The 13,229-nt window shown below is 37.0% G+C and overlaps 1 protein-coding gene across 3 annotated transcripts in view; it reads left to right on the top strand.

Annotated features, from left to right (window-relative positions):
- The window catches only part of ARHGAP18 (Rho GTPase activating protein 18), a 96,297-nt gene that overhangs the window by 77,504 nt on the left and 5,564 nt on the right, over positions 1–13,229 (top strand). For all 3 annotated transcript variants that reach the window (XM_074862475.1, XM_074862477.1, XM_074862474.1), the window contains exons 9-13: positions 1,816–1,975; positions 4,503–4,585; positions 5,804–6,010; positions 6,819–6,965; positions 12,707–12,831. In XM_074862475.1, the coding sequence (XP_074718576.1) occupies positions 1,816–1,975; positions 4,503–4,585; positions 5,804–6,010; positions 6,819–6,965; positions 12,707–12,831 (722 nt within the window). The remainder of the gene's footprint in view (positions 1–1,815; positions 1,976–4,502; positions 4,586–5,803; positions 6,011–6,818; positions 6,966–12,706; positions 12,832–13,229) is intronic.

Here is a 13,229-nt window from a genome sequence, read left to right as displayed (position 1 = left end):
ATGATTTCCCAGGCAGGGGATCATTCGCTATTTGACTTTCATTAATTTTTTACCTATTTATTTGCAGGAGCTTCTTCCTTGAATTAAGCAATTGTTTTGTTAGGCAAAGATGTTAAGTTCCTTTACTTATTCAAATAGAAAAATTTATAGAAAACCAAGGAATTTAGCATACTAAAGGACTGATGTCTTCTCTTAATTTTCTTAAACTTTTCTCCTGTAGAAAAAGTCAATATAGGCACAGATAATCTCAAGAAAAAATATTTTCCTATCTTATTCTATAGAATTTAGAGTTATTATTAAAAAAATGCATTGCATATACCCTATAGTTAAATACGTTTACTTTAAAATCTAAGCATTGGTGCGTTAGGATGCATAGTTGACATTTCTGCCCTTGCCTCTCAGCTAAAATAATTCATTTTATCTAGATGTTTAATACTGCATTTGCCCCAGTGATTTGGTCTGAATGTGGATGGAGGAGCTGATGAGACTCAGGGGGAGAATCTTCATCTTTATTTCTAAAGCTTGCTTTTGTTGATGAGCAGGAAATCATACCCACTTGACTTTAGACATCTGAGTTAGGATCTTTGCACCTTTGAACCCCCTGCGTAATCAGTGGAGACAGAAGATCTCTCTGGAGCACAATTTGGAACATCCAACTTTTATATCAACCTAAGGGTCTGTGTTTTCTTTGGAAATAGATCCATTTTCCATTTGGACAAAGTTAAATTTAATGAGAACATTATCTTAAAAATGTATCTGGTATCTTCTATCCAATGTGCCCTTCTTGTCCAGATAAATAATTAAGGCCATATTTTTCCATAACCCTTTCCCTCACTTCATCTCACGTACTTTACAAAACAAGCCAGCGTCTCTGTCCTTTTCTGTCTGGAAGAACTGAGACAAGAAAAAGGGAGGGACTTGTGAGAAGTGCCTCAGGGCAACCGGCCCTATACTGAGGCCACTTCCCACTCTGCCAGACTGGCAAAGAAATGAAGTGGATGCAAGGCCAGGACTGATGCTTAATGAGAGGTTAAGAAGGACTCAGTCTTTGCAGCGTGTTCCCATTTGTACACCTCTGGAAGCCCAGTAATAGCACTTGCATCGCAGCAAGGCAGGTATATGGTAATGTCCACTGCCAACAGTACCCTGCCATTTCCCAGCCCTGGAGTTATGAGTTATCACTGCCACATGCAGTGCTGTTTATTCTGCTGCATAACCTCATGTTTTGCAGTACGGTCCCCTTTCATGAAGGGCATATTTGACATCCAGTGATGTCTGGATGGCAAGACATCCAGCTATCCAGTCTCACAAATTTTCTCCTGTGTTTTAAAGAGAACCAGCCTCACCTTAGTGTAAGTTTTGATAGGAAACTGTGTGTCAATATGCATAATTGCCGTATTTGTTTATGAAAATGGCCATGCATGCATTACAGGAACACCCTTTGGTAGCAGTTTCAGAACTGCTATGTATAGCAGCCACGTCTTGATATTTTGGGTGAGGGAAAGTCAATAACCCTTATGTGAATGAGTGTGATACCTCGTTCTTATAGTATATTCCATATGGCCCTGAGGCCCATGGGATTTCTTCCTATATGATTTGGCTGTCTGCTGCCTATTACACTGTGTTTGCTTGCGGTGTGTCTGGTCGCCAATTTATCTTTTTGTAGCAAAAGATCAGTGGCAGTTGGAGTTAAGTGATATTTCAGCTGTCCCTTTTTTCCCCCCTTTCAAAGTATGGAAAGTATTGCTGTGTGTATAATGCGTGACTTCCAGCAGCCAAGTGTTATTGGTTCTCTCTGTATCTACTGCCTTTCAGAGTCTTTGCCAAGAACTGGAAGCAAAATTTTATGAAGGGACTTTCAACTGGGAAAATGTAAAGCAACATGATGCAGCAAGTCTTTTAAAACTCTTCATCCGTGAACTGCCTCAGCCACTCCTCACTGTAGAATATCTCAAAGCTTTCCAAAATGTACAGAGTGAGTAATGTCCTTTCTTTCTCAGCTGCAAAGAATTGATACCAGTGCAGAGAAGTGCCTCTTTGCGGTAGCAGTATTTTCATTACTAATATGTGAAACTGAGAAACAAATTGAAAAACAACAATATGACTTCTCCTGAATGGGCATATTTTTACTAATGTATAAATAACACTTTTCATGTAACATCTATTTTAATAGTTTACACATAAAAAGAAAGCACACTTCTGCTTTCTGATGTTTCTGATAGTCGTTAGGTGGTATAGATAGGTTATAAGGAAATTGTATATAATGGTATCAGTTTATAAACAATATTTGCTTCAAAAAAACCCCAACAGCAAAGGTTTAGTAGCTCTGCAGAAAAGCTAACAAATGGCAATTTATACTGTTTAGGGTATTTTATCCATTCACAACAGGAAAAGTTAGAGCAGAATAGTCAGAACTGCCGATCATCCCTGGTCCCTTGAGATCAGCAAGTTCCTGTGAAAATGTCCTCCTTGTCAGCTGGTCACCAAGACAGCAAACACACTAGCTGTAATTTAAAGAGAGCAGCTTGGTGATAATGAATGAGGAGTGAGAACCCACATACATGAACTCCCCAGCCAACATAGGAGTGCAAGTTTCAGAAAAACCTATTCCCCTTGTCTACAGTCAGAGCGATGGCTCATTTCTAAGGGACATTTTCAGAGAATTCCTATGGACAGGCAGACAGACAAACATTCTTAAAAAGTGTGGGCTGTGTCAGTCTCCAGGTTGTGAGCTGCCTTTCAAGGCCATTAAGTTGGTGGGAGTAGGGGGCGGGTGCTTAGGCCTGCTACATAGTCTTGTTGATTTTGCAGTACTGAGCGGCAAGTTAAAGCTATCCAGAATGCTTTCAAATGATGCTGGCAGCAAACAGCTCCTCAAGGTTGTTCCACTTACCGGATACTGATTGGAGCCAAGAGGGTTTCTGCTTGGTCTGAAGGCTTATGTGGTTTTACTTACCCAGAAAATTCTCAGCTGCCAGGATCCAAAACACTTTCTACATCGAGCCAAAAGATTTGATGCAAAACAGACATAACACTTCATAGCCTCCCATTGTTTAAATTGTCTGCCCATCTTGTTGGTTACATGTAATAAGATTAGGTGGTGGAGAAAAAGGGCCATCTTTGTGACAGTAATCAGTGGTTTTCATGATACTGTGACTAAGTAGTCTGATTAGAAATAAATATTTAAACAACTTGATTTAAACAATTTAATTTGTTAATTTAAGTAATTTAACTAAAATTCAATTGTTATTTAGGTGAACAGACAGAAAACCTTGATTTAAGTAACAAATTTTAATTGTTTTGCAATTGTATTTTTACTTGCTTTCCTAGGAAAAGATTGATTCTTGTTGCTTTTTAAACATTGTGACATGGTGTTTTGGAACTAAATTTAAGTTAAGAACTTACTTTCTAGAGCAGGTAGATACACTGTTATCACTACTTGCGTGGTTTAGATAGCTGCATAATTTGTCATTTATTCAGGTACTTAATTTTTATTATGGTAGAAAGTAGTCGGTGAGGGTTTTCTTTTTTCATCTATGAACTTTTTTTTGGTGGTACCTCCCAAACTGATTTGGATGAAATGTATTTGAAATAGCAATTCAGTTGGAATCCCAGCAGGATGCGTGAGAACAGCCCTGTTGAATTTTGAAATAGTGTGATAAAACCATGTCAAGTGCGGGTACCTCCTTCTTCACTTGTTTTAGGTATGGCCTGATTCATTGGGAATCTGCTGAGAATACTTGCCAGAGCATGTCCTCTAAAGCATAACAGGAGGAAGTTTTTCACAAGTGACAAACGTGAGAGAGCTGGGGCTTTCTGCTGCTCAACACTGCCAGAATGTAGGAGCTCTTCAGGGAGGTGGAGGAGCGTAGGGATGCACTCATCCTGCACCTTGGGTGAATGAATCACCACTGAGCAATTGGGTAAAAGGCAGAACCAACGTCACTTTTCTTTAATTATAGTTTGCCACGTTTGGTATGGCACTCACTGCTGTGAGTATGTGCGAAGCTTCTCTGCTCTTGGCTTTATCCCTGCTGGTTTGCCATTGCAGCTGCTGGTGCTTATGTTGCTGGAGACCTGCCTTATTCAGCAACACGTGGTATTCATTCTGCGTGGGTGACTTGGGAGACCATGCAACTGTTAAGGCAATCAGAGAAACTGTGAAAGCAGTTTTGAATGTACCCTTTCATATGTTGGGGCACAGGCTCAAAAAGGGAGGAACCGTTAACTATTTCTTCTTGTAACATTGCAAAATAAAGAATCACAAGGCATCTAGACAATATTGCCAGAAGACTGCTGAGTCATACAGCAACTGAATCCTAAAAGAACATTTGGAAATGAGTATCAGAAAACAAGGATTTGCCAGTCCTTTGTCATACTATGACAATTAGCCATATGTATGCATTCAGCATTTTGCAAGAGGTTTCCACTTTGAAATCGTGCTTTTTGAAGAGGGCAAATGGCAATTTTAAAATACTGAGGTTCATGTGCTTCACTGGCAGATCTTCCAATGAAGAAACAGCAACTACAAGCTTTGAATCTCTTGGTTCTCCTTCTACCTGAAGCAAACAGAGACACTCTGAAGGTTAGAATTGCTAATGCTTTTTTCCTGCACAAATATTTTGTCTGTTTCTGTGAATCCACTACAATGAATGCTGTTGTCTTTTAACATTCTTTTTTTCAGTTCAAACTTAATGCTGAAACTAGTGATTCTTTCCTTTTTCATATTTCACAGAACTTCAGAAAAAAAACAACCTTAGGACCCTAATTCCTCCCAAATGACTTTTAAGAATGTGACTTGAAACTTTTCCAGGAGATTGCAATAATAATCTCCCAGTGAATGACCTTTTCTCTTACAAGTTTTGTTCCTTTTTTTGCAGCAGCAGTCATTATTTCCAATGCAAAAAATAAACAGTCTTAGAATACTATGGATGAGAGTTTGCTTTTATGAAATGGGTTTAGCTCTTCATTTTTATTCCCTACTTTTCTCTGTGCTGTTTGTTTCTGCTCTCAATAAGCTAGAAATTTACACTTCCTATTGGTATTTGCAGCACGTTACATGGAGTCTTCCAATTTGGGCTTGTCCTTTTGTAGCAAAGCTATTCATCTTTTTCAGAATATGCTTACTATTAAAATTGCTACAATCAAAAATGAATATGCAGGATTTGTGTAGGATGCAGAACATCTTCTATTACAGTCAAAAAAATCCTCTTAGGTCTTATTGTTTAAACATGACTTTCTTTTTGAAAGTCTTACTGTGTGGAAAGCAGTCAGGAGGCTCCTGAGCTGAGTTACAAATATCTGGAACTGAATGAATTGAAGATTGTCAGTTTCTAACTGGCTACCTGTCATTCACAATGCAGTGGTTTACTCATGAATTGCTTACCTTACAGAACTAGCCACTCCATGTGGCCATAACCATGACAGCTGGCACTATTGTGTTCACTTTCAATTTAAGAAAAGGCAACAATAATGTTTTCACAGGCATCTGTGGGATGCTACTTATGTACCTACATAACAAGGATTTTGAAAAAAACCTTACTGTGTGGGGCTTCAAAGTCACCTGGATGCTTTTGAAAATGTTATCCACAAAAATAACGAGAATTACTTACTTCATTAACTAAAGGAAACAAAATTTGCATTACAGTCCTGTGAACAAATGTATCCACACTTCCTATTGTTGATTGCTTTTAATGTGGTTTTATTGGGAATGAAGAGCTCTTTCCAAAAATATGTAACATCATGTTTCACTCGTAACTTTTTCATGTACAGAGTTGAGCTGTAAGTTCTGCTGTTATTTCAGGCACTTCTTGAATTCCTCCAAAGGGTAATTGATCATCGAGACAAAAATAAAATGACGTTAAACAATGTTGCGATGGTGATGGCCCCAAACCTTTTCACGTTTCATGGGTTTGGCTCAAAGGCTATTGAACAAAACGAGTTTGTTATGGCAGCTGGAACAGCGAATGTCATGCGCTTTATGATTCGGTACCAAAAACTTCTCTGGACAGTAAGTGTATTCTGGAGTGGGGCAGGGGAAGTCGTAGATTTTGCAAACAAAGCATCTGAACAAAGAAATAATATGAACTTATTTCTATGATTTAGAGAAAGATCAGCCCCATCCAGCTGGGTTCTTGCTCATAGGTAACTTATGGGAGCAAAACAGAATCATTATATCCTATGGTAGAGTTAAGCTCCGATGGTCAGAATTTTAATATTGTATGTACCATATGTGAACTCAAAAACAAGTCCTTGGGGGATCTTCTTATTTGGCCTATCAGTATACATTGTTATGAGGAATTTATTCTTTTCTGCTTAGAGATATTAGCAGGAAACACAGTGTTTTAGTCCATTTCCCTTTTGGGCCAAACTTCATGTTATATAAAGCATGTTTTGATAAAGCATGAAGTTGTGCCATGGTCTCAAACAAAGCTCTAACTTAGGCTGGAGAAGTACAGGCTTTGTTGTCCATCAGCAACTTTTAAACAATTTTGACCTTTGCTGCATGTGAGGAAAAGTTGTTATCACTGTTGTGCAGACTAAGTGTTGAGTGAATTTTTTTGGCTGAGGAAAGTAAAAACACTGCATGATTCCACCTCTCTTCCCCTGAAAGCTTACTGAATGGAATATAACATCACAAAACGAGTAGTTTTTCAATTGTTTCACAGCTTTTATGTTATTTGAGTCTTTAATTATTACTGGAAATAAAGACTTTTTTTGCATTCTACCTGACAATCTGTCAGTTTACAAAATTTTGATAAGTTAGCTGCTTGAGGAAAGTATATAGATATTCATACTTACTATCTATATTCATCTAGATTCCTAAGTTTATTGTTAACCAAGTGAGAAAACAAAATGCTGAAAGCCAGAAGAAGGAAAAAAAGGAAAAAGCTATGAAGAAACTTCTGAAAAAGATGGCATATGACCGGGAAAAGCATGAGAAGCAGGAGAAGACCCCTAATGATGTAAGGAATCATACATCTGAAATACTTTATTAATAAAGACTCATCAATAGTAAAAAAGTCAATATAGCAGGGGATGTCTACATTTAATTTAACTAAGAATTTTAGTAGAGAGCAGGTTAATATTGTTTTCATAGTTTATGGGTTACCAGCATGACACATTTAGAAGGTTGGGCTGTTTCTTTTCCCAGATTTTTCAAAATATTTCTATTCTGAAAAATTATATCCCACATGTCATTTCAGTTTAGACATCTGAAAAAAAATACTTTAGGTCTGTATCTGTAGAGGGAGCATGTGTTGTGACAACACTCAGTATTACTGTACCCATGTTTAGATGCATTGCTACCCAATGGAAGTCACAGCAGACCTTGTGTTTACTTAAAAAATAAATATCTAGATTTTTTTTGATATTTATTTGATATTTAATAGCGTTTGGAAACAAAGACAGTATTTAATCCTTCTTCCTCCTACAGGAGTTCCCAAACCACTGAGCTCTTTGCCTCAATGAATCTTTAACTATTCCTTGTAAAGTGGAGCATGCTAGAGCATGCACAACCTGCTTACCCCAAGAAAACCCAAAGGGTGAAACAAATGTAAAAAACCCGATAAACTACTTCTTAGGCAGCTATGGTCCAAGTGTCTACTCCCAGCTTACCCCTGTGTATATAATCTACAGTTCAGCATCTCTCCATTAGGTAATTGACTTCTGCCCGACCCATCAGCAATGTCAAGGCATGAGTTTCAGCATAACACTCTTCACACATTCTTTACAATGAAAAAAAAAAAAATCCTGTGACATTATAGTGTAATTTTTCCTGTCTTTAGAAATATTTTAATTGAACTGTTCCCACTGACATCGAAACTTTTCAAAAATATATCTCATGTACCATAAATTGCTTATTATTTATGATGTCAAGGAAGTTAGTAATTACAGTTTTTTGAAGCTCATTAGTCTATACAGTATGGTATGTTAATTATAATGCCTTTGAAATAATGATTCCAAAGTTATTTTAAATATGTTAACAGGTAACACCAAGTGTGTGTATCCTGATAACATAATGAATACATACAGATTTAGGTGGCATGAAAATACCACCTTGTGGGTTGAAGTCATATTGAAGATTCTGGTGAATTAGAGACATCTTGTGGTAGCTTGTAAAAATGCACTGATCTGAATGGTCGCTTTTCTTATCAAGTATGTGTATGGCAAACTGTTACGAAAAAGGGTTGTCATATTCTAATAAAGGCATTTTTTTAAGCTATTAAGCTAAAAATTAGAATACGGCAAAAGAATAATCTATAATATCCCTCAAATCTGCCTGGTTTGACCTTGCAAGTATGCCTCCTTTTTTTTTTTTTTTTTTTCTAATGTGCAAATGGCTGGATCCTTTGGACAACTGCATCCAGTATCTGCTGGAGACTTATATTTCAGTGTTCCTACCTCATTTTGTATGCGATATTTGACACATCTCTTAATGTCCAAAATTAATTAATTCCCCAGGCATCACTTTGCCTTACTTTCATTTCTATCTATATGAAGGAATCTGTTCACAGAATGAGGGCTTAAAATTTTAAAATAAAGCTAATTAAACACTGACATTTGTTTTACACTGTCTAATAAGAAAAGAATTCTTTGAATACAATTCAGTTGAGTTATGATAAGATGATACTTAATGCTGCCATCCCCTGTTCAACATAGAAATAACAGCAAATACACTGAAATAGGAAAATGCTGTTGCAAAATCAGGTACTGGATTTTTTTGTAGTTCAGTGCTGTTGGTCTTTTAGAGTAAAATATGCCTTTTTAATCCACTGGAGAGTTAGAGCTGAAGTCTCATGTAATACATTCTTACTCAAATGTAAATGTAAAGTTACTATTCAGTAATTTTCTTTAAGCCCTAGAATTCTGTGGGGGATTTTTTTCAAAATTAAATGGTACAATTTTTCACAAATCCTTCATGCTTATTTGAAGCATTCAGTGATTTGGGTGCCTGAGAACCCATTACTCTTAAAATCATATTCAGAAATTGGTAAGGCTTCATTGTGAATGAATTTTATGCATTTTTTCAAGTAAAAAATTGTCTCATTCTTTAAGGAAAATTTGTTGTGTGTTTTTGGTTTTGTTTTTTTTTTTTTTCCAATTTTCAGTTTATACTGCCTTAATTTGAAATTGAGCTGATTTTCCTGTGCAGTTCCTGAACTGCATTTCACTATTCAGTGGCGAGTGAGGCACCCAGACTTGTGGTGAATTCTCACTCCAGTGAAAACTATTTGAAACTTTTGAGAGCTAACTATCTTGCACGCAGCTGAATACAAACCAAGTAAAAGTTGCTATTTTCTAATAATAAATAATAATAAGTTATTATTTCACATGCTGTGGCACCCCATGTAATTAAACATAGATGGACAGAGCTTGAGTCGTTTCCATACTCTCCAGAAATACCTCAGTATCTGCATTCTTAATAGCAGTCAGCTCATTTGGATAAAATTTCATCTTATCTCTGATGAGGCCTCTCTATCAATCACATTTCCCCTTTTAAGACAGAGGTTAAATAGCATTTACTGCAAATTTTGGGCAAGATCTCTGTACAGGGCTGAGAGTGGTTAATATTAGAGGGCTCATGAGGGTTAATTGAAAGTGGTTAATGTTAGAGGGTTAGTGAGGGTTAATTGCTTTTCAAGATACCTCTGCATACTTATGGCCCCAAGACAGTGTTAGGGATTAAGTCTTTATGTTGCGGTTGGGGTGCATAGTGCTCTAGCCAGGCAAAGAAAGATGCCCTCAGGACTGGAAATTTACCTACCAGCATTAGCCAGATTTATACCATCTGTCATTGTATTCCTCTGTATGTTGCAATTGTTCCAAAAAAAGGATCAGTTGTGTTAGCAGTACAATGCAATGCTACTGGGCTTATCAGGTTAAAATAACCATTGTATCCCATAGCCATGGTGTTTGCATAACCTGTTTGAATTTTCATAGTATAAGTTACTGACTCTTGCTGAATTTGTTATCCGCTGCAGTGCCAGATTCTTTACTAAAAAAATTTCTACCTGCTAAATCATTTCTCTATATATAGTTTTACAGTTTTTTGTCCCAAACTAGGTGCATCACTTCACCGTTCAGAGAACAACTGCATCTCATTTCTCTCAGACTTTGTCTCCTATGTAGCAAGATCCTTTTGAATTCCAGTTTTATTCTTCATAATGCTCATGCCCCATTCCTGCTTGGTGTCATTCACACATTTAATAAGTATATATTATATTCTGTCATCTGAGTCGTTAGGAATGAAGTGACTATGCAGTATTTTCACTATCTTCATCTAGCCTGATGAATATTTAAGTGTGTCATGCAAAATGGAAAGGAGAATCTGGAAGAGACCCACCCCATATCCTGTAACCAAGCAGCTGTGGTTCTTTTGGGATATATAGATTCAAGTCCCTCTGGAAAGAAAGGGTTTGAAAGAAGATATAGGTACCTCACAGCTGATGTGCTGTGCTGCTACAGACTAAATATTGTAGACCAGAGTGTTTTCCATCAACTAAGATGTATCTCTCTTCAGGTTTTTGAAGTGTGCAAGTACCTAACTCAGCCAGAGGTTTCAGTGTTGTAAACCTCATCCTGAGAGAGCCTGTGAGGCAGGAGAGAGGACTCAGAAACTAATCAACATAGGTGACCCACTTTTCAGCTTATTGTCAATCACCTTATAGGTACTTGGCTTATATGTTGTGATGTGGAGCCCTAACTTGGATGTTTTGAACTGTGCTGTGCAGAGAACGGGTCCTTCTGTGACTCTGCTCCTTGAGGTTTTATGGCCACGTTTTCTTTCCCACCAACTTGCACAGTGAATGAGCTAGGGGATACTCAGTAGCTGTTCACTCTGTAGTTGGGCTCCATGAACATACTGTGCAGCTGAGCACGAGTTCTTCTGTAAATGCAGGTGGTGAAAGTGGCAAAATATATTCATTAGCTGAACTAATAATGATTCTGTCTGAATAAACAAAGTAATTATTCTGTTTGATCTGTGACCGTAGCGTTACAGCTCTGTGGACATTTCTTGTTCTTTCTCTCATACACTCAAAGCAGGCAGGTTTTTAAATCATTTGTCATATGCCTGCTGTGTAGAGAAAAAACCCGTTATCCAGCTGAAGGTTGGAAAAACTCCATTAAAATCAACTGCCACAAAATTATACAGAATGGTGTACAAAGATGAAAACCAATTTAAATTTACCGTGCTGAATTGATGAAAGACCAGTTAGGGACATCTGTAAATGACCATTTAATCCTTAAAAGCTTCCTTTCCTTTTCACTGAATCACTTCTGCCAGATTCCCAACAGTTGGGAAAGAGGCAAAAGATTTCCAAGCAGGAGTTGACTTCCTAGCAGATGGCTACAGCCACTATTTCCAGAGGTGGAGGCCTTAAAGAACAGATTTCACAAATTTAGGGATAAATGTAGGGAGTTGCTCTTTGAGAACACATCAATCTTACAAATCTTTGATTCCATGATACTATGAAGCAAATTCTCAATTTGGTGATTCTTAATGCTTTAGACATAAATAGTTATTGTGTCTAGTATTTTTAAATCCATAAATAATAAGACTGGATATAGAAAGACTGTTTGGTTAAAATTACTTACCATAGCTCATCATTTGTATAGTAACGAGCCTTTAGCTTTCTCAGGAAGCTGTGCTTCTGATTCTGCTCACGTTCATGCTTGTTCTATATTCGTTTAACTCTGATGGTTTCAGAGAAGCTATGCTAGATTCACAGGTGCCCAGATTTGTTCATTGATTATGGAAGAAGAAATGTTCAGCCTTACAATTGCAGTAAATAGGGGGGAAGAGAAGAGAATGAACTGTCATAATCAACCTTGACTACTGAGACTCTCACATTTCTTTTCCTATCAAAATGAGTACATTTGGGTAAATGGTAATGTAATACGAATAGAAAAATTACCTCAAGATTTCCAGGAACAGAAATTAGGACCTTATTCACAAATAAATTATGCCTTTTGTAACTTCGAATGTCATGTACTGCAAGTTGAACAGAAAAACTGTCCTTTGGAACCCTCCTTCTCTGTAACTAATATGATTGATATTCATCATCAAGGATTTTGGGGTTGAAATAAAATACAAATCCATTATTTAGTCAGACCTGCAGGTTGACTAGCTGAATATATTCTGGAGAATAAAAAATAGGGAGAAAAAACTGCAGTAGTGAGTATCTGTTTTAAAAGGAAATAATACTTGAAAAGAGGAATCACTTATAGTAGGCTGACCTGTGAATACTTTGTGATTTCTTTTTTGGCATGAAATTCAGATTAAATGAAACTGGAAAGGTTTCTTCTGGAAATTTTAGCGGGGGGGTGGTACAGGGCGGGTTACCTGGCTTTCATGCCTGCAGCAAGTCCTTTCCATATCAATCTCATATGGTTCTTATCTTACCAAAGTGTGTTTTTAATATAGCAGTAATTGTTATTGTTGTTCTTAACATCTTTAAAAAATAATTAAACACTAATGTTCATTTGTTCTAAAGTTCTCCCTGCTGTTAAAAAGAGATTGGGTCTGATATAATTTACTGAATTACTGTTAATCTGATAATGTAGTTATCATATTTCTGCAGCAAAGTGTAGTAGATAGTAGTTAAGTACACTGTACCAAGTTACTTATTCCATACTGTATTTTGAGAAGCTCATCATAGCTAGCTGCTAGAAGCTTTGTTCCAACACCGTTATTGCTCTGCAGGCTGATGTTCCTCAGGGAGTGATACGGGTGCAAGCACTTCATCTTTCGAAAGTTTCCATGGCAATACAGCTGACAGAAGAACTGAAAGCCGGTGATATAGTAGCCAGGTTTCTCAGTCAGAAAAGGTACAAAGACATTTTTGTTTTGTTATCGTTTCGGGAGGAGTGGCTTTTCATATATTATATCAAGAAAAAAGTTTTCAAATACTTTAAGTCCAGTTCATGAACTTTTCAGCTGAATTTAGCCATTAGAATCCATGCTTGAGGAACTAACTTACCACTCCTAATGTCAATAAAGCTCACAAAGCCTTCAGGAATACATGAGTGCCATTAGTAAAAAATTAATTGGTGTTTAATCTGATGGGTCTGGAATAGTTTTGTAACTTTCTGGGGACAAGACAGAAGGAAACTCCAAGAAAATAAGTCTAGGAAACAAAGGAATGAGGAAAAGAGAAAGAAAATATTTTGTTAAAAAAAATACATTTACATATAGCAACAGTATACGTATTGGGAGACAAATATGT

Source organism: Strix uralensis, chromosome 3 (genome assembly GCF_047716275.1).
Source record: "Strix uralensis isolate ZFMK-TIS-50842 chromosome 3, bStrUra1, whole genome shotgun sequence".
Taxonomy (NCBI): Eukaryota; Metazoa; Chordata; class Aves; order Strigiformes; family Strigidae; genus Strix; species Strix uralensis.
The sequence above is the reverse complement of the archived record's forward strand: the minus strand, read 5'-3'. Positions and strand labels throughout refer to the sequence as shown.